This window comes from Lates calcarifer, linkage group LG20 (genome assembly GCF_001640805.2).
Source record: "Lates calcarifer isolate ASB-BC8 linkage group LG20, TLL_Latcal_v3, whole genome shotgun sequence".
NCBI lineage: Eukaryota > Metazoa > Chordata > Actinopteri > Centropomidae > Lates > Lates calcarifer.
Window position 1 is genome coordinate 5862118 of NC_066852.1, and position 22653 is coordinate 5884770.

Consider the following 22653-nt stretch of genomic DNA (forward strand, 5'->3'; position numbering starts at 1 on the left):
TGATTTAAGAGCAGGACTTTACAGTAGCCCAGGACATGAGAGGAATTTCAACATGTAGCCTGTGCCTTCATGCGCATGTCACACCACTCATTCATAGCAGTCGATATCACCACGTGCTGTCATTGTCTGGTCGATATTGTGTTGGATTCAATCAATGAAGACTTGCACTGAGCTCAAATAGAGCCACAGAAGTTGATCATCTTTCCATCCAGACTCACGGACAGCTGCGATGTCTGGATGTTCTTATGCCATGGACAGTCTCAGGTCAAAAGGAGGTGACGCATTAGTTTCTGATTGGTCTAGAGCAGGGCTAAATCACCCTCAATGATTCATTCTGTTGCCTTGTTATTTTTGGAACAAAGATCCCTGAATGACTTTGAATGAAAAAAATTCTGAAAGATATAACATTAGTAGTATAGTATTTGTACATTAAAATATCTGAATTTCAGAAAAGATCAATTGTATTTATCTGTTATTAAACCCCTTATATCTATGTCTGTCATTAAACATGATATGTATCTTTCGTATGATGCTTGACTAAATTGCACACCACAGAGAGCTCTGGGGATTACCGATGCCCAGTAAGTCTGCCTCAGAGGTAGAAACAGCTGCTTCAGTGTGGCCTGTGAGGATCCTCTCCTCCCACGCTTTCTCCTCCTGCAACCCCCTCCCACCTTCCCTCCATCTCTCTCCTCTTGGCGTCATCCTCCTGGGATTACAGCACATAGCCATTGACTGCCACAGAAAACAGGCTATAGGCTTTTCTCTCCTCCCCTATTTTATTGGGTCATTCCTACTGTGTTCCTGTCATCAGTTTTCGTCTGCTCGCAACGTGACATTTGGATTTCGTTGGGAGGTTGTCATGTGGTGGGTCGTATTATAGCAATAATACCCGAGAGGGTGTTCTCTGCTGTGATTATGGGTACAGTGATGATTCAGTGGGTAGGAGATGAGCACTGATGATAGTCCCAAAGTAACCTTAATCACAGTAAATTTAAGTTTTCAACAACACGTGAATGTGTACTGTGTGAGAAACAGTAAGCATAAAGAAAAATGATGACAAATGAGAACTCAAGAAGACATACTAACTGTTAACTGCCCAGTTAGCAGAAATAGGCAACCAGTTTCTTGTATTAAGTGATTTATTCCACAGTCTGGGAGAACTACCCATTAAAGTAGTTAAACATGCCCAACAAGGGCTGAAACGATTAGCTGATTAATTGTATAGTTGATCAACAAAAAAACAACAACAAAATTGATATTTGATTAATTGTTTAAGTCATTTTTCAAGCAAAGTGTTAAACATTCCCTTTTTTCTGCTTCTCAACTGTGAGTCCTCTGTGATAGTAAACTGAATATCTTTGGGTTTGGAACTGGCAATAAAAATTGTCACTTTGGGCTTCATGAAATTGTGATTGGACATTTGCCACTGTTTTCTGACATTTTACAGACTAATTATTGGAACAGTCAGATCAATCAATAATCAGTAAACAATAATTAGTAATGAAAATAACCATCAGCTTCAGTCCCAAAGCAGCACATGCTGATGCAAATGTAGACCAATCTGGAGAAAGTCAACATTGTTTTACGAAACTGCTTTTATTTTTTGCATGATAGATGATGTACCCATAGTGAGATTGATAATGTAAAAGAGGAGATGGTGTAAAGGGATTATATTATCAATGTGTTTCCAGCAGATGAATATGCGTTTGATTGAAAGTAGCCACGTGTGATACAGGGTTGGGTGAGGGTGTGTCGCTGCAGGTGCCGGAGAGACAGTTATAGGATCCAGGAAGTCTGGTCTGAGTGTCAGGTGCCAAACAATGCTCCACAGTAATCCACCAGGAATGATAGCTTGTACATATTTAATTGGCCAGCACAGTGTTTTGCCAGACACATCACTTTGCATTGCAGCAAAAGTTAGGCCAGGTTCAGTGTTTTCTTTTTTTTATTTATTTATTTTTTTTCACTGGAGAGACCTGCACCTGCACTCCTCTACCTTGAATGTTCCCATTATGTTTTGATCTTTTGGCTGAGGGAGTTTTCCTCTCTAAAGGGTTAGGAGTGAGTAAGTAAGGGAGACGTTATGGTTCAGCACAGAGATTATGCATGATACTCTGGCAGGGTAAAAATAAGACATTTGGTTGTCTGAGATAGAAAAAATACTTCTTGTATTAAAGCATGTAACCACACAGCACTTTAATATAATAAGCACAATCTTCTCAGTATACTCTTTCCAGAAAGTGATGTGATTTCATGGGTGTTTATGTCAACTCTTACCATGGTTTATTTTGTGGAGACAAAATATTAGAATGCTTTCAAAGCATTGCCAAGCATTACTGCTAGTAGGGCTTAAATACTTGGGTGTGGAATTGCCAGAATTTTTTATTGGACAGTTGATTTATTAGAAACCAGCATTGAGCTTATCTTCTTGTAAATGAAAGCTGTTGGTAAGTCAGTGATCGCCTGGACACAGTACTGGTGTGGTTGAGATAGAAAACAGCATTTTAGATAAAAAGTAGATCGGCTGGAAAAACGTATTTGACCATTGAATTTCTGAGTTGAGGATAGAGACCTCAGAGAGCACAGCCACCACAGGATAACAGGGCAGCCAATGTTTGTGTTTGACTGTCAGTTCACACTGAAATGTGTGTGCCAGAATCTCCATGTGTTAACACTGAAGTGAAATCCTGCCTATCTATCAGCATGACTTATTTGATCTATAGACTACAATTAATGATCCCCCCCCCCCCCTTTCCCCCTGTTCTCTCATCCTGGTCCCATGCCAATCTTTGGCTCATTTCCCTTTTTTTTCCCACTTTGACTGCACATCTTTTTCACAGTCTTGTCTAATCTCTCATTATTCCCCACATTCCTCTCTCCCTCTGCTTTTTTTCCCCTCGTCATCCTCCCTCTTGCCTCTACATGTGATTTCTTTTATCTCATTCGTCTTTCTCCCTCCTGATCTACCTCTTCACATCCTCCCCCTCCCCTCCCCTCCCCTCCCTCTCTCTCTCTCTCTCTCTCCTTCCCTCCCTCCCCCTCCGCTTCTCTGGCAGGCTGCTCATTGCAGTGAGTCAGTATCATGGAGGCAGGCAGCGGGGCTGCCGCAGCGGTGGGGAGTGCAGCACTAGGACTGCTGGGAGTCACAACCACGTCCAGCCATGACATCTTGGACAGGTAAGCCCTGGTGCACGCCCTCAGAAACGGACTGCCCCAAACGTTTCCCATCAGTGAGAAGAAGGGAGTTAGAGTGTTTGTGTGTGTGTGTGTGTGTGGAAAGACGGACCACACCTTAGGTTGTGGTTTGATAAGCATGCTAGTTTGTTTATAGTTAGAGTAGGGGGCATGGAGGGTGTGTGAGCGTGTGTGTGAGTAAATTTTTGTATGTGTGTGCGTGTACTACCTTAGAAAACCTTTGTTTTTATGTTCTCTTTGCATGTGTGTGTGTCTTCCTCTGTTTCATCACTCTCACTGTATGTGAAGGCAGTGCTCAGGTCTTAACAGTTGGAGAGTCTGCTTTTTGCTCTTAGCGGTGCCAGTGTATAGTGTGTGTGTGTGTGTGTGTGTGTGTGTGTGTGTGTGTGTGCGTGTGTGCATGTGCTGGACTGTGTGTTGATGATGGGGGGGGGGGGGGTTACTTGGCTTCCTCCATGCCTCAAGGAGAAATGACACCAGAGTATGCGCATGCAGAGGAGGAGGGGGAGGCTTCAGTAGACGTGCCTGAGCTATAGCTGAGCCGATAGGGTGAGTTTGCACAGTCACCACCCCACCCCCTATTTAACCCCCACCCACACCCCATCAACCCATAGCAACTAGGTGACTGCCATCACTAACCGTCACCGCTGGAAACCCCTCATTCAGATTTCCTCCACTGACGGAGGCAGTCAACTCCCAGCTCCACCGACCACTACCCTCACAGTGGGGCCAAGTGTATCAGCTTTCAGCCAGTTACGTCATTGCTACAGCTGTACACCCACGCCCACATGCCCGTGCACTGTCATCACACACACATACACAGACACACACACCCTTCACCATGTGCATTGACAAAAACATATATAGACTTGTATCCAGTACACACATATGATTCACAGGGATGTTTTAGGGCAAACATCGCTGTCACACGTGCAGACGGTAAACGCACACACAACAAACACTCATTAATCTTTGTTGTTAGGGGCTTCTCTGCATGTCTCCCCGCGCACGGCAAGCTCTCTCATCAGCTAGCAGGTGCTGTTGGGATGTCACTTATCTCCTCTACATTACAGTTGTTACACTCTGTGCCAATGAGGTATAACTAATCTCCATCACACATCCTGGGGATCTCCTTTGACACATTGTACGATCAGAGATGGAAATTGAGGCTGTGACTCATTTACTTGTCATTTCCTTACTATTTCTGTTAGTCAGTGCTCACATTCTGACTGGCAAAGATACATTTTCACCAGCTTTGTCAGAAATACACTGAAAGACACACCTGCACAGACAACTGTTCCCATACCATCACACCAGGTAGCCAGTGGCCTGTCTCCCCCACATTACTGCTACGGCAGCATGATGTGGGTTTATTCCCACTGCTGGATTAGTGGTGTGTGTGCGTGTGTGTGCGTGTGTGTGTGGGTGGGTGGGTGGTGGGTCTGTAGATTGTGGTCTTCTGTCTGTGTTTTTGGAAATGTATCCTGCTGTGCATTATTTTATTCTTTTTTGGAGGGAGGGGGGATTACAGTTAATGCTGCTCAGCCCCTCCACCTGCCCCTCACACACCGCCCCGACAGTCCTGAACTGGGTCTAAATCCTGCACCGGGGTTACCATGGCAGCAGCAGCTTAGCATACATTAGACAGCGGTCCAACATAACTACTGAGAATGAGTGAGTGAAAAGAAGAGAAAGGAGAAAAAAAGATATGGTGAGGAAGAAGATAAAGAAGGGAAGGGGAAAAAGGAAAAAGGGAAAGCGATGTTTCTCGTCTGCTAAATTGCTTCTCGATGATGTCATGTACAGTATATACACAGGGTGTGTGTGCCCAGCATATTGCCCATTGCAGCAGATGATTTCTTTTATCAGAGAGGACGTGGAGGGCGTTTGGTCAGGGTTAGTGCTTTACAAAAGTTGTCCGGTGAATCTGGGTGGACAGCGGTGGATCAGAAGACCAGCAGGCAGGACTGAGGAGGGCGGAGTGGGGACACGAAGCCCCCAGGAGGTGACACAGAAATGGAGTGAAATCGCTGTAAAACTGTATACTACTCGTGATTCCCTAATCCAGTAAGACAGATGAGTGGACAACAGAACAGTATTCTCTGCACGAGGAGGCTGACGCCAGCAGACAAGCTCCCATGAATCTGTAACTAAATAGATCACGTAGCTGCTAATTTAAGGTATGCACACGCTGCTAGGGGTGTAGCACTCCATTACAAGCAGTTGATTTAATGTTGGTAATTTGTTGTTTTAGTATGTAACTGGCACTGTGCTAGGCAAGTTGTTATTTTTCTTTCACCTCAGGTTATCGTCTTAGGACAACAAGCTGAGTTATGTTGATATTCTTAAGTATCTTTTACATTGTACACTCAATTTTTACACACAATTATATCTTCCCATACTAGGAACTGGATATGTCAACCTGTGCTGCTTCCATTTTGACCATCCTATCTCTGGCAAATCCCTCAATTTTATGGAAGTGCAGTACCAAATCACCAGCGTTCTGCTTTACGCAGAATCTCTCGGTTGATAGAATAAAAGTCGGCACAGAGAGAAATGTAATTTGATTCGGGATAATGACATTTGCTGGTGTCTCATTTGGCTGTGGAGGTGTAAAATCCTCTCTGTAATACTCCATGGATATTGTTGTTCATTGTCACTCTGAGCTCTACAGCTTTTGCTAACACATAGTGGATAAATTAAAGGGTTTAAAGTCAAAGCTTTTAGAAGTTAAATATATAATCATTTTTAAAGCATCATCGGTAGATCACTTTTTTCATTTTGTTTTATTAGAGGATTTCTACAATATTTTCTACATTTTCACTCCATAAATTGAAGGGCCACGCATTATACTCTCAACATCCTGTATTGAGTTGGCTGTGTAACTGGGCTTATCCAAATTGATGCTTCTTCAGACATACAAAGTTATCACTGCAGCCTTGATCTGTAGTTTATGATGATGTAGTTTATCATTCAACCTAATAACATGAATTTGACATTAGAATTAATGTTTGTCCATAATATGGGTCATAATTGCCATATTATGGGTCATAATTGTACATATATACATATATAATGTACAAATGTAGTTTTTTGTATTGATGATCATTGATGTACACATTTAATACCATTAATTAATTTCAGTCCTATGTAAATCACAAGGTTTGTTATGGCTCTAAACAATTCAACAATTCAGTCATTTATTTCTGAATGAATAATTTGTTACTCTCATCATCACTCTCATCGTTATATGCATGCTCATTAAGTTCATGTAAGGCTCTGCTGTGTGGGTAGACCACATGTCAGTAGTCCTGGTAGCTTGTGAAGCTGTTTGTCCACTTTCCCCTGTATTCTCCCCTGCATTCTACTCACAGCTGAGGCAGTGCTGTTTTTGCAAAAATGTTTCTGTGCTGGGACTTTATACCCAGAGTCAAACACTTTCATTAGCTTTTGAAACCTCATTTTGTCCACATTTCTAACTGGCATGATCTTTTTCGCTATAAAATATGAAATTGCACTTCACATGTCCCTGCTTCTTTTTGAGCTTTTATCATGATAATGGCTGAAAAGGCAGACAGGAGTGTCTGCTGCTTGGCTTTAAACTGATATTACCATGAGAAGCTTGTTTGTGAGTTTGACTGTCTGTGCTGCAGTCTGGGAGCACAGACTTTGAAAACAGAAATTTTATCCATTTACAATTAAATTACAACACTATGTGTGCAAAAGGTGAAGTGGTCTGAATACTTTCTAAAGCTACTGTGCATTTATCGAAAAATATTCTTAATATCCAAAAATATCATTGTTGTGTGAATTTTTTCATAGTGATTATATTATAATTTTATCACCCATCCCTCATACCCTATCCATCAGTATTCTTCAGATACATCATACACTCATACAGGGAGAACAGTTATGTTGCTTGCATACAGCTCTTCCATGTTTTAGTTTTCTTGAAATTAGTGAGATGCTACGATACTGCTGTTCAATGAATGGTTACTAATACAGCTATCTATGAGATCCATGCCTGAGTTCTGCTGAGGGAAGATATCCTTTATACAACCAGTTTCCCCTTGATAGATAACAACAGTTCTTCAAGTTTCTGGTGTAAATATCTGACTAAACAAACTAAATGGAAAAAGTAGACAGACAATGAAATCCCTGTCTTGTCTGCTGTGCCATATGTAGGAGAGATAAACTGCCTCATGGGATAGGAGAACTGCTGGCTTGCTGACGAGACTTCCAGCCAGTGGACGAGATCCAGAGCACACAGAAGGTTGAAATCTTGTGCACTGCCTACTAATAGTACCAAAACGTACTGTGGAGCGAGGTTGTGGAGTGATTGATAGATAGCAGGAGGAGTTTGTAGATGATGCAGTACTTAACCGGAAACCAGTGTAGGTGAGAGAGGGTGGGGGTGATGTGCTGCCAAGGCTTAGTGCGGGTTAGACCCTGGCAGCTGAGTTTTGCATGTATTGGAGCCTGTCAAGGGCTTTCTTGGGTTACCCCAAACAGGACTCCATTACAGTAGTCCAAGCAGGAGGTGATGAAGGCATGAATGAGGGTCTCAGCCACAGAGTCTGAGAGTGAGGGATGGAGTCAGGAGATATTTTTCAGGTGATGGAAGGCAGATTTGGTGACAAATTTATTGTGTGACACAAAGGACAGGGTAGAGTCAAGGATGACGCCCAGGCTACGAGTCCCTGAGGAAGGAGAAATGGAGCAGCCGTCCACATGGAGGAGAAGATCTGCAATCCTCTGGAGCAGCGCTTTGGGAGCCACGACCATGAGCTCAGTTTTATTGTTGTTAAGTTTGAGAAGGTTGGTGGTCATCCAGGTTTTTATTTCGAGGATGCAGTTGACGAGGGACAGTGGAGGGAGCCGAGTGGATGGTGATGTATTTAGGTACAACTGGGTGTCATCTGCATAACAGTGGAACTGCAGACTGTGGCGGCAGATGATTTTACCAAGGGGAGCATATAGATAGTGAAGAGTAGGGGGCCAAGGACAGAGCCTTGTGGTACGCCATGGTTCACTGGGGCAGGGTTAGAGGTGAATCAATCAATGTTGATAAACTGTTGCCGGTTGGATAGGTAGGACTGAAACCAGGAGAGAGAGCTGTACCAGTGAGGTGTGGAGCGGTGATTGAGGAGGATGGTGTGGGAAACTGTGTTGAATGCAGCAGAGAGGTCCAGGAGTACTAGGATGCTCATGCAGCCAGAATCTGCAGCGATAAGACTCTGTCTCTGTTTATTGCTGCTTGTTGCTTTCCAAAGCGTTTTCTTTTGCAGTGGAAATAAACCACATCCAGGTTCCAAAATAGATTAGACTTTTGACTATATATTCAGGACAGGCTACAATGATCTCATAGCATGTGTCTTTAGAGGCACTCTGATGAGTCATATGTTACTCAGACTCAAATCATTTAGTCTTAGGTTTATAGTAGGGTTGAATTATTGGAGGAAAACAACTAATCACCATTTTTCTGATCAGTTGCGAACATTATTACAAAAAAATAATGATGGGAACTTGCTATATAATGAGATTCGAAAATGGCATTATATTTATTGAGGTGATTACTTAAACTGTCTTTTATGAAGAGGAAATAACAGCTAACATCATCAATGATACAGAGTGGCATCCCTTTTTACACAAAACCATCTTTTACCAATATGCAGACACCAGCAATCAAAGTCGAGGGTAATAACCAGGCAACAGGCAAGACTCTTTTTTTATGCTGTTTCACCAACTCTCAGAATTAATGTTGATTAGCTCAGTAAATTTACTGGTGATGATTGTCATTATAGCTAGTGAAATCACTGGTTATTGCCTTAAACTTTCTACCTCTTGTTAGACACTGTTAATTATGTAAGTCATAATTAAAAGTGCATCTCTTGCAATGTGATAATTGCATAACTGTGATATTAAGCACAATTCATTGTTAAGCCATAGTTTTGACTCTTGACTTCGGCCAAACAGAGTGTAAACACTAACAGAGGTCTAACTGTAGTGCTGCTGACATGTTGGTTTTGCTGCTTGGCTGATGTAGACACGGTAACAAATATCTGCCTTTCACCAAGAGAGACTAAGATATTTCAGATAGTGAAAGGCCTGAAGAATCTCTGCACTTTGCTTCAGGGTATTTGTAGGTCTTGTAAAGTCTCAAAATCACTGAATTTATTTTCTTCTAAAAAGGCCTTATAAAGTATTAAGTTGTCTGAAAAGTCTATTTTCTCATGCCTGACATAGGCACTAATGTTATAAAATGTTTTTGTGTCTGACTGTGGGCTGTCAGGAGACATTATACACCTGTGAACTACAAGTGTGGTTGTTGTGACAGTGGATTGTGCTGCAGGAGGCTGGTTCAGTCAGCACCATCAGATCTGTAGCAAACACTGTCAGTACTGTAAGACAGAGCTAGACCGGTCAGGAGCTCAGAATAGGCAAGTGTTGATTTTAGCAAAAGCCTATATAAACTTAAATTAATGAATCATATTTTAAATTAGTCAGTCCGTCTACCCATTTTCTCCTGCTTATGCAGGCCAAGGTCAAGTTTTGCTATTGCTACATAGCCAATGTTAGCATTAAACAGAAGTTTACTTAACAGTCTAGAAGAAATTCATCATCAGACTTCATTCTACCCACCAAGAGCTGTTGTGGTGGAAGGCAACACCAATGTTAAGCATCTAGTTCTGTCACTTCTTTTCTTCTACCGAAGTTAGCATTCAGGCTGCCCTGAAGACTTTATGCAGGTCAGATGGTGTATTCTAACTTTTTGTATTGTAAACGCAATGATGGCTGAAGGTCTTAGCATCATGCTACCATCACCATCACCCGCCCCTGACAAAAAACATGTACGATGGCAGAGTAAACTTAAAAATAACCCCTTTAGTCTAACTGACTGCATCATTAGTAATAATTATTTTATTCTGCTGGGAAGTAATGAAAAGTATATGATATGTGATATATACTTATATATACAGTATTTCATATTTAGGTGTGATTGTGAAATATCAATTTGGATTCTATGTGGTATTAAGAAGGTCTTTAAAAGTCTTTAAAACCCTGCAGAAACCTTATGCTCTTGCTTTTTTCAACTAGGACAGCACGACCATTCCCTGTCATTGATTGAGTGTCTTTAGCGACCACGAAACCAAGCTAGAATTTCACCCTCAAATATGCTGTCATATCTTCAGCCAGAGGCAGCTAGTAGAAACTTGGTCACATTACAGCAACATCCCCCTTAAATAAGTTTTACTGGTCATTCTTGTGACATTGGATAGCTGGGCCTAGATATTCTACTGTTCAAATACTAGTGTATGTCTTTGAGCAAGAAAAAAGACCTGGGTTGTTAAGTGGTGTTTTTTGGAGCTGCTCTATTCAAGATGATAGGTAGCTTGTTATTGGTTGAGGAATATTTTTTGCTGGCTTAGAAATCTTAGATTGCTGGTTCAGATAACTATTTTGAAGTACATGTCATATCTAGTTAAAAGCCCAAACATTCTGTGAAGCTGTGAAGTCTTAATGTCATTGAATGTCAGCAGAGTGAAATCCAGCAGAGTTATGAGGATTCATGTTCACAATAACTGTATTAGATATACAGAATCGACACAAGTGATAGCGGTTTGAACATTTTTTCTCAAAATTAGAAATGAAACAAAATGTCACACAGTTGCTTCACTTGTCAAGTACTCAAAGATCATTGATGTCAAACTGTCAAAACTAACAAAGATTAAACATATCTTACATCATGTTGCTTCTCATTGTTCCAAATCCCAAAAAGAAACAGGATAAGCTGCTCTGTAACATGCATGTGAGAAGCGATTATCACTCTACTATATAATACACTTTACATAACTGATACATTACAGATGCTTTATTTTAGCTGAATTGCACTTGTAGTGTTAATAGTCTCAATCTTCAAACAGCCAATTCAAAGAGACGGAGAGAGTCATTCAGCAGTTTGTTCCTTGTGAATAAATTACAGACTACAAAAAACAATTTCACCTAAACCAAAACACAATTTAATTCTAGTAGGAGCCCAACATGAGGCTCTATACTTCCTCAGCCTTCAGTCACCACTCACTGGATATCTCTTTCATCAGAGCAGTGCCATGATATTCTCTGGTGGGTATTATTGGCAGTTCTAAAAGTGGCATGCATCCATGTGTGTTCAGTCCAGTACAGAAAACATGCTATGCTCTTAAGAGTTGCTCTTATAAACATTGATCACGGCCACCCAAACTGGCACCACTTGTTGTCTTCATTTGGCTGGTTTTATTCATATCTTGTATTTCTGCTGTTTATTAGGTTTAAACTGACTGATTGGGAGTTGCAGATTGAAGCTTGTAACACGACATATTTCTGTCTTTGTCCTGTTGAAAGGGTGAAAAATATTTTCATTTTCCCTTTCAGCTGCAATCCTGGGCTCAGTCTTTGTGGATGTCAGATCAATGACCTGTCACTAGGAACACAAACACGCATAAACACAAGTTATGAATGCAGTGTTAACCTGCGTGGTGCTAGAAAGGACTTATGAAGCTTGGTTACTCACCAGCCCCTAGCCAAAAAATTAATGCAGTCTAATGTAAGAGCCCTGTAATAAATCCTACTTCATGAGGGTCATCATGTTCAGTTTGTGTTGAAAGTGTTTTACAGACACTGAAGAACAGTGATTGTTTAAATTGTTTTTGGTCCAGCTTCAGCTCTGAGCATTTGTTGTTTTCCTGTGTCTCACGTTATAGTAAAATGAAGATCGGTTGGTTGGACAAAGCACTCATGACTCTTTGAAACTGTGATGACTAAACATTTGATCAGTTAAAGTTAGAGAAAATAATCAACAGATAGACTGATCATGAAATAATGGTTACAGCCCTGCAGTAATATTGATGCAGTCTATAACTGCACAACCTGGCAGTTAAATGAGTCTGAAAAACTGTCAAACACTTAAACTACTTCCACAATAGCTTACTACTATATGTTAATATAAAAGTGCTGTTTGACAGTTATTAGTTGCACTGCAAGTGACATTTTCAGTAGCTGGAAATGGTTCCACTTGATTTGCTGTTTGGCTCCTCTGTGATAAACCCAGTCCACAGGCTGCACAAATTGAAGTGTCCTCTTCAAAGTAAGAATCTGAAATTATTTGTGCACAGTGCCCGTCTTAGAGTTTGGTATTACCATTACATCTTCAGCCCTGTGTTGGACAAACAAGCAGTGTATCTCATCACCCCTCAAACCTGTTTGTCTATGTTAGGGAAAAGACACGTGCTTAACTGGCTGTGACAACTGTGTTAAAATATTAGTGCATAAAACCCACAGGATTTCTGTTTGGGGTTGAGCATATGTTGAGTCAGACATTTGGTGACGACAAAGCCTGATAGCAGAGAGAAGAGAAAGTGGTGGCTGAGGATAAATGCAGTGAGACATTCATGGCTTTCATTTTCAGAGCAAAATGGAGCTGCTGTTGCTTTTATGCACCATGTTGAGAGGGTGTTGGAAATGTTTGGAAAATAGTCAAGATTGAAGCATTCACACCATTTTAAATGGAAGGTTCTTTCTATTGTTTCTTACAGAGCTGGAGAGAGAGACATTCTCTGTCAGCGTCTCCTCTTATCTGGTTTTGTACGGGGAGAGGGTGGGCGGGAAGCAGGCAGGAGTGCTGCTTAACACCAGGTTAAAGGGTCATTTTCTTGCTGCGCTGTGTTTGGAGCAGGTGCAGGAAGGAGCAGTTCCTTTACTTTCCTTGCGTGCCTCCTCATCAAGGAATGCTGGGAATGCTGGAGTGCACCACATTTCCGAGCAGAGAAGGTGATACTTGGAAAGTGTAAAGCACTGTTGAAGCTTGGCCTTTATGTTCAGTGTCTGAAAGTGCTTCACACTGACAGTAGTTCTCAAGCTGTCCCTTCTGAGTGGTGCTTAAAGCGTGTCATTAGGGTGATTGTGGCTAAAGAATGTCAGTCAGTGGACTAGAAATTCTGGAAGTTATTTCTCATCTCATACCACATGACAGAGAATCTAAAGCTTTGAAGATGACTGTTTTCTCATGTTATGGGATAAACAGCTGACAGTTATGAAATTAAAATTGTGCCCTGCATTTTTTGCAAGCACACAAGTTACATATTTTTTAGAGAATGATTTAATTTGAACAAATAAAAATCTATTTTTGTGTTTAAATACAATTGCATGTTTGCTGTCCTCCAAATAAATGCACACTATTAACCTCTCTTATTCAGTTTACACATTCTTCTGCCCTGCTCTGCTCACTGTCTCTCCTAATCTTTAAACATCTGTTCAGTCCACTCAAGTTTTTTCCCACACTTGCTGAACACAGTGTTACAATATCCAGGTTTCTGTCCAAACATAGAGCAAATTTTAACCAAATTGGCAAAAGAAAATGTAAAGTAATTTCCATCTGCTACTTTTATGCAGATAATAGCTGTAACTAAAATAATTGCTGGTTTCATTGATGTATCCTTTAACCAGCCAACCATTACCATTTTCCCAGCAATGTAGTGCTTCCCTTTGTTTGTTCAAATCAAATAGTTTTTTTGTGTGATGATAATTTCTACACAAAATATAACTGATATTTTCTTTTAACACCATTGAGACTCAAATATAATTCCATAAACAACATCTGCTATAGTGAATCATTTGTGCTTAAAAATTACTAACAGCAAATAGGAATAGATGCTACATATTATATTTATTGTGTTTTGGATATGGTAAAATGAGAGAACTGCCCCTACAGTTAACGCTCCAGTCAGTACCAAAGTAACACTTAATAAAGCTATAATATATCAACATCATATCAACATCACATCACTAGTAACCTGTACCTTCTTTTGACACTGCTGCAGAGGTGTCAGGGTGCAAACACCATGAGTCCAAGCTGACTGCAGCCAGTGCCCTCCACAAATGACCAAACCACATCCTTCAAGAGTTTGAGTATCACTTGAAGAGTGAACAACACATTTCAGATTGTGGGATTTCAAAGTCCACTTTTTTAATATGAAATCATATCAATGAACGTTTGTCTTCCTGGCATTTCTTTGCCCTCACTTATTTTCTCCCTGACCTCTTGTTACATTATTACTAATCAAAGTTCTGTTAATGACCTTTTTGGTCCCGAAGCTGTGAAGTGTCTGCACAATTTCAGTGATCTTTTTCAACCTCACTGCCTTTAACAAGGTCCATTGGGAGGCAGGGTTTATATATACAGGGAGTATGTGTGTGTGTTGAGTACCTTGTTCAGGATTTGAAGCAGGAATAGAACAAATTCAACCTAGGTAATAGCTTTTTTAAAATTTCAGTTTTCCATAATGATGTTTGGGTGAGCAGTATGTTACCTTTTAATGGGCTTTGAATGTATGCCTTCATTTTTTGAAAGTCATCTGTTAATCCAGGGCTCTTTTGGGAAAAGTCAAGGTGATAGTTTTAAACATTTTGATTAAAAGGTCATGGGCTTAGTTTCTGCCTTTTGCAATCCATAATTCAAACATGATTCATCTTTGTGTATTTTTTCCCATCTTTTTATCTTTTGAGATGCAAAACCTCTTTTTGTATCTTTAAGTCCTGCTTTTTGAACCTCTGGGTAGAAATGTTTACAGAAAATATCAAAGCTGAATAATAATGGCCTAATTTGACTGAATGATGAAGTAGGTTCAGCGAGAAGTCGTGGAAGAGGGTTTTAGAGAGAAGGGAGTACAGAGAATTACTCATGACTTCACCGCATCTTAACTCAGAGTCCTCGACCCTTAAGTCCAATTAGCTCAATACGGAAATGTTGTGTCAGTGTTTGTTGGACGCTGTCATCTTGCAGTCGCTACAGACCGTCCCATCTTCCCCAAAACAGAGCTCATCTCCTCTCTCAGTTTCCTCTGGTGTCTACTCTAGTTTGTTAGACTCATGTAGCTGTAGCATCACTGCTGCATTCAGGATGATGGATAAAAATCATCCTTGAGATATTCTCTGTATGTGTGTGTGGCTGGAAGTGCAGTGTATGTGCACTCTGTGCGTCACTAGTCACTTTATGAAATGCTGCTGTGCAAATCTGTTTCATTTCCATCCCCATCCTCTTCCTCTCTCAGCCTCTCTGGAAACAAGAGCAGTCTTTGAAGTAGATGAAACGACTGTGTAGACAGACGTCTCATCAACTTGAAGTTTTCCTGTGAAGGCAATGCTAACTCAAATTTATCTTCATCAAATTATCCAATGTCTGTGCCCTATTTCATTTCCTTTGTTGTTCTCTGGAGGCTGAACACATTCAGAATGTCATGAACTGGGCCCCACAGCTACTGGAAACATTCAGTGTTTCCTTACAGAGTCCTTACTGTTTCTTCACATAGACTGTAGCTCTTATGTTGAAATCCAAAAAGCTGATTACTCAGAATGGCAGCATCGCTTAAAATCATCTTTCACAGTAGGGCCTCAACTAAAGGTTATTGTTATTATCCGTCTGTATAAAATGTCAAAAATAGTGAAAAATACCTGTCACATTTTTCTGTAGCCCTATATGATGTTGTCAAATTGCTTGTTTTCTCTGACCAAAACTCCAAAATCCAATTCATCCTACACTGTGATCTGTCAGAGAAAAGAAGCAAATCCTCACTTTTAAAAAAGCTGAAAATAAGGAGGAAATTCAGTTTCTCTCTGTCACTGTCAAAGTGAGCACTTGGAAATTGTGACACACACTTTTCCTTTTTTCTGGTTAAAGTGATCAGTGATGAAAATAATCATTAGTTGCAGCCCCAAAGTTAAATATCACCCAAGTGGATTGTAATACGTTTAGTTCTAAGCTTGTGTATTTGTGTGTGTGTGTGTGTGTGTTTGTTATAGGGGTCTGAGGCCTGGACGTCACCTGGAGGAGGACGATATTGTGCCTGAACTGGCTCACATCCACCCCAGAGAAAGACCTGACTGGGAGGAGACCATCAGTGCCATGGTGAGGCACACACACAACAACACACATGGTCACTATAGTGATCTCTCTTTTGCATACATTTTCCACAGGTATGCGATGGTCACTGTTTTGAATACATGCGCTGCATTCATCAATGTCCTGCTCTCATCCTGGGTCAACTGAAGCTCCTGACATGTCAGATCCACTGATAACACCACACTGATCAGGTTGTTTGCTGCCTGTCACCTTCTTATCTGTTTTTAACCCAGTGGATTGATTAGTTGTGCCTCTCTCTCCTATTGAGACTGTGTCTCCTCTGCTCCTGAAACAGTATCACACGTTCATGATTAATGCACATGACTGTTGGCGTCCTGAAGCTACTCTACTCCAAACTCTTTGCATAGATAGTCATCTACCTGCCATCTGTGTACTCATGTGTCATCTGCTTCTTTCAACCCACCTCTCCACACTGGAATCCATTCACCAGACAGCATCATTCATTATTTCCTTTCCTCCCATCTTTGGTTCAGGTCTTGCTTATTGCATCAACAGCACGCTGAAAATGAGGCCGTCTCCATGGTAACATGCCGAGCCACCCGTGGTCGGCGCGTGGTTGGAGCCCTATCGCAAGTGCTTACTTCGATCGGGCAAGAGAGAGAAAGAGAAACAACAATCTCACCAGGCCAATGAATATTGATAACAGAGGCGGGGCTTTTAATACTGCATGTCTGCTATTCTTTGTTCAATATTTGATACGAGGGGGACTCTATACTGGGGTAGCATGCATTATGTATATCTCCGGTGGTTTGAAGAGGTGATGAGAAGCGCTAAGCAACTTAGTGTAAGCTGTCACACCAACGCCCTGTTGCACTTTGTAGAATAGTTAATATTCTGCGCCGACTGCAGAGCAAGACATAATGGAACAAAACATGCCCAAATCCTCTGCAATGTAATGATAAAGTGAACAATAACATCTTACTCAGTAATTATTGGAGCCACACAGTCAGAAAAACACAACTGGCATTTGGAATGTTCCTGGGTTTATATACACACGTCTGTCTTTGCTACTTGTGAGGATCCTCTTTGACAAATGCATTTCTAACCATGACCTTAACCATCACAGCTACAGTAGATGCCTACCTCCACAACCCCTATTCTAAGCCTAACTTAAACCAGAGTCTAACCTGAATGTTATAACTAATGACACCACTAACAAAATGACGCCACAATGCAGAAATGCCCTGATTGCGACTCAGTTTGGTTCTCACAACTGTCCACACACTCCAGTGACAAGATTTATATTAGGGCAGTAACTATCAATCATCAGCAATTAATCTGCTGATTAATGTTTTGATTAGTCATTTTATTGTTTAGTCCATGGCATGTCAAAAATGATCCAAAGATTTTATTATAATTTAAAACAGAATAAGGCAGCAAATCCTCGTAAATGAGAAGCTGGAACCAGAGAAATTTGGCATTTTTGTCTGAAAAATGACTTGATGAATTGATCAACAAAGTAGTTACCAACTGTTTCTCTGTCAAAGATTTATTAACTAACTGTTGCAGCTCTACTGTATATGAATGCTTAAAATGGCTGACATGTCCAAACAACTGCTGTCCCATGTCCACCTCTCTTGTCCAGTTAACACCTTGGATATAGGTGGTGTAGACTGTGCGGTCTTAAAAACCCTGACCTCATCTGCATACCACCTTTACTGCTCACTGACCATCTGGCTGTGGAGTCACAAGCTAAATGCATGAAACTTTTCAGAGCTCTGGTCCAGCTTCACTTTATCTTATTTGTGCGTCACACGGCCAGCTGCTCTTTGGTGCAGTTTTCTTACAGATCCATTTTGCTTCATAGAGTTTTACTATTACCTTCCCTTAAATGTGTTTTGTAGCACTTAATCTTTTTTCCCTTGCTTTTATTTTAAAGTTATTTTGTCTCCCAGGTGGCTTCCACCAACCTCCTGTTACATTACTGAGATGAAAATTCCACAATGAATACAACCACTGATAAAATCCACTTGCACCAAAATAGATTCCTCAGGCTCTGTTAATGTTTTGTTGACCACAGCTGCATTAGATTTTCAGTCTAATTTAGGCCAAATGCAGCAAGTGAGTGGGTTTGTTAAGGAACACTCTAGCAACCAGGGAGATGGCTGATTATTCATGAACCTCTATGTGGAGTGGATGTCCTGACCAAACACTATAATGAACTCAAATACTGGTTTCATCATATGATGTCTCAGCATAAATGCTAATGAACGGCCAATGATAACTTCATAACTTTCCATCTGTGGTTAATGTGTCAAGTTGAAAAATAAAGTTGAATGTGCTGCTTCAAACAACAATTTAAGCACCAGACACCCACACACAGCAAATACCCAGGGTTGTGATATTGGAATCGCTATCAGGAGAGAAAAAGTTGGATCACTGCATCCATAGCTCGCAAATTATGTTGTGAAGGAGTAGACAGTAAAGCTTAATTTGTACTTGTGCACTATACTGTAGACTCCTCTGTAAAGTGCACTTCCTCAAAAATGTAACTATAAATCAGGGCTACTAAAATATTATATGGGAACTGCTGAGCTGTGATCGGTCAACTTGGGCTGTTTGTATTTGCTCCTACAAGTTTCTGATACTGGTAGAGATTGTTTAGAGTAAAGACGACACGAGGCAGGTTGAAGAAAGACCCCTATCCTCTCATTTTCAGTAACACGTCTAGTAAAGCCATTACACTGCAAACCTATGACCACAATCTCCACTCAGAATGGTCTCATACTCAGTATTGAGACAAGAAAAACTCTACTACAAAGTGAACAAAGCAGTGTAAACACAGTTACTGTGAGGAATATAAATGAAGCATGATATGGCCTGATCATGTTGGATACATCTATCTGTTGTTACAGTGGTGATATCAAAGAGAGAAATCTAATGCTGAACTTTATATCCAAACCTATCTTACACGATGGGTATAGTCTCTGCACCACAAACTCAGTAAGTCAAACCATGAGCTGATCGTAGAAATGAAAATAAAAAGAGGAATGCAGATGAAATATGATGTAAAGACAGGGATGAACTGGAAAAAACATGGAAACTGGTACTATAATGTTGTCTGACTAGTTTATCTATGAGGCTTGTACAATTTGTGTGATCAAACGTGGCTATCAAAATGTTACTTCTACCAGCTGGTGATGGGTCAGCTTATTAGAACCTCTTTGAATCAGTGAAGCAGTGGGCTACACCATAGCTTTAGTTACACAAGTCACTCATGATAAATTAAAAGTCAAATAGCTTCAGCAATCTAACACTTGACTTAAGCAAACTGCTACTTCACTCAGTCAGTTGGTCTGCATTTGTAAACAGTGATCAGCACTTTGTTATTAATTAAATAGCTCATGAGTTGGTTATGAAATTCACATATTGACTTGCTTGCCTGCCTGTTTAAATTGTTATTTGGGATAAGGTTGGTTTACCATGACCATCTAATGTGCTCAAGCTCAATTTGCTTGAACTTCAAAGCCTGTTGGTTATTTGAAAGGTGCTGCGAAGCAAAACCTAAATGGAAAATTGTCAAACAGTATAACAGTGGCAGAGATGTATTTGCATGCACCAGCTGTATTGCTGATGTTTGTGTATGTTTTTGGGCATTTTAGGCGAGGAGTGCGGAGATCCCCGAGCTCCGGACCGAGCCGCTCATGCGCTCATGCAGCAGCAGCACGGCCAGCATGAAGGTCAAGAATGTCAAGAAGTGAGCAGACCCACACACACACACACACACACACATACACAGTCACACACACCTGCCTTTGCCTATCTGCTCCACCTCTCTCACATCTCTCTCTCCCTTTGCTCATCCCTATTTATCGCTCTGGCTGTTTATTGCCTCTGTTTCCTGCTTGAGTTCCTTCTATTCCCTGAGTCTATTTCTGTGTCTTCCTCCTCCTTTCACTCCCTCTGTTTGCACTGCTCTCTCCTTCTTATACTAGTCATACAGACTCCAAGGTGTTGTCATGAGCAGAGGATGAAGTGCTAACTGAACTGAGTATATTTGTGCTGTGGTTTCAGACTTTGCTTCACGAAGGGCCACTTCCCGAAACTGGCAGAGTGCGCTCACTTCCACTATGAAAATGTGGACTTTGGCACAATTCAGGTAAAGACCTTAAAGCTTTTCTCCCTAATTCATTTACCGCATTAATGTCAAGTCTAATCACATCCATCACGAGTGATGAAGAATTTAACCTGGGGATGAACTGATGGCCCTCAGAGCAGTGTGTGTGTATCACAAGAGAGCTTTTAAAAATTTGGTGAAGTTGGCTGTTAAAAATTGCAGCACTATGGATGTCAATCAGGGTGTAGACATGGCTTTGAACTTGACTGTATTTCTTTCAAAAACATGTTTTCTCATGTTCTCTCTCGTTATTCCCCCGCAGTGTAGGAAAATGTAGGAAATGATAAGATGATTTTCATACAGGCAGAAGTATGACTCACATGTCTATTCCAGTTGATGTCAAGCAGAAATCTTTTTGCTGTTGATATCATGGAGATGGTTCATGATTTGCATTTGTTTGATATCTTCATGGATGCCCCCGTTGGCTACAGCACGACCTCATTCATTCCAGCTTCACACACCCCAGAACTGGTCAGAGTGACTCATAAGTCTAACTAGGTGGATTTATACATTTAAATAACTCTTTAAGTGCAGCCTGGGACTGAGTATCTAATTAATTCCAAAGCTGGTATTTTCGTAGCTAAAATATGTGTCTAGCTTATAGATCTTTGAAACCACTCTGTCAGGGGTATTATATTACAGTTTGTCTACTCTCCGAGCATGGAGGCAATTATAGTGATTAATTGTGGGATATTTTTGAAAAAAAAAAAAAACCCAAGAGTTAAATGGGAAAGCTATAACTATATAACAAATTAGGGCAATTAAAGGGACACTTCACCATTTCTATACAGGGAGTTCAGTTTGCTCATCGTAAGAAGTACTACCAGCCTGTGAAAACAGATGCATCGTGTCTTCTCTGGATCTGGAGTTAGTGCTCATCAGGGTTATCTTGGCATGAGCTGGAGACTTCAAATTAATTATCAGAAAGCCTGCTTTACAAACTGAAGGTGCGGGATTTGAACGAAGTGAACTTTTAGGAGGATCTAATGAAGCATACTCGTAAGTTGAATTATGGGAACTGTAGTATCCAGTGTTTCTGGAGCATGTCCCTTTCAAAGGATTTAAAGGCTGAATATCTTGGCCTGTTCTGTTTCGATTTTGACCATTATTTTTAAAATCTGTGTCTAATGAGTCTGCCAGCTTTCATTAAGTCCAATAATAAATTGCTGGAGTGCTGTTTAAAAATTTACAGAATTGACAGTGCGGTCTAGTATGCTCTATTTGCATAAAGGTTGTAAAAATAGAATGCTTTAGTTGTTTTGAATTAGCATTTGTTATATAGCTTTCACTAAATGCCTGCTGGGATTGGGGTCTGGTCCCTTTGTGAAAGTGAATAATAATAAGCAGGTGTGGAGAATGAAAAGATGGTCATTTTGAAATTGTCAAGGCTGTTCAGTGTCAAATGAAAAGTATTTTTTGGTTTCAGAAAATTAATATTTGAGTTTGAATGATGATCTTCCAGCATCCATTTAGCATTCTGGTCGTTATACAGACGGTACAGAGGATCCCCTTCCCAGACTTTGCCATTATGTTAAGAAACCAGTAGGGGTCAGCAGTCAGCTAAGTTTATTACTGTCAGGAGAACAGAGTAAGAAAGCTTGCTGAAAAGTTTACATCTACTTCACCTGCAGGTTATTTGTTGATATAACTCAGGTTACACCACAGAACCCGTCCATTCACTGCATGCATAGAGGAAATTCTTTGGCTAATATGAATTGTCTGTAGTCAGAGGATTGGTTGGTCTTTTGTTTTCCCAGCTGTGTGTGCTGGCTGGTTGTATTGGCACAGGGCAGGATGACTGTCTCACCCCTTGTGGTTTTTATATTGCTTTCAAGTAGCCCTGTCTCTTTGTTTTGCTTGGGTGTTTGGTGCTGTTTGATTTTAGTATTCACTAAAGCTCCTGCCTCTTCTCTTGAGTGAACAGAACCTCAATGGAAACTCACATCTTCTTTGTTTGTTAAAGGATTCATTATTCTGTATTTGTTCCCTGTGTCAGTCAGTATATTTTATGTATAATCTTGCCTCAGCCAAACACACTTGCTTGTTTAATGAATTGGTCACAAGTGTATTCTGTTTATTTGGACCAAATGATTCTGACATGATGTAAATACTTGATGAATGAAAACATTGCTGCTGAGTTAAGCATTCAGAGAGTGTTTCCCCAAATTCATTTTTCTGTTTGTCATGGTGATTATTCAACTGATGTGTCTGTTAAGCTGCAGTACTATCATATCAATTTCTGTGATGTGTTTTTATTTTTCTCACATACTCAGACACATTCACTTAGAAATATATTCTTGCAGTAGTGCTAGTAGTGTTAAAATCCACCTGTAGTTATTCCACTGAGTTTTGCACAAGGCTTGTATCAAGCCTTACAGACGCA

At 40.6% G+C, this 22653-nt stretch overlaps 1 protein-coding gene across 1 annotated transcript in view; it reads left to right on the top strand.

Annotated features, from left to right (window-relative positions):
• LOC108893531 (rho GTPase-activating protein 32-like) overlaps positions 1 to 22653 on the top strand; it is a 99547-nt gene that overhangs the window by 22456 nt on the left and 54438 nt on the right. Inside the window, 4 exon segments of the mRNA XM_018691640.2 lie at positions 3060 to 3180; positions 16033 to 16138; positions 19756 to 19850; positions 20168 to 20252. Coding sequence (XP_018547156.1) covers positions 3086 to 3180; positions 16033 to 16138; positions 19756 to 19850; positions 20168 to 20252 — 381 coding nt within the window. The 5' untranslated portion in view covers positions 3060 to 3085.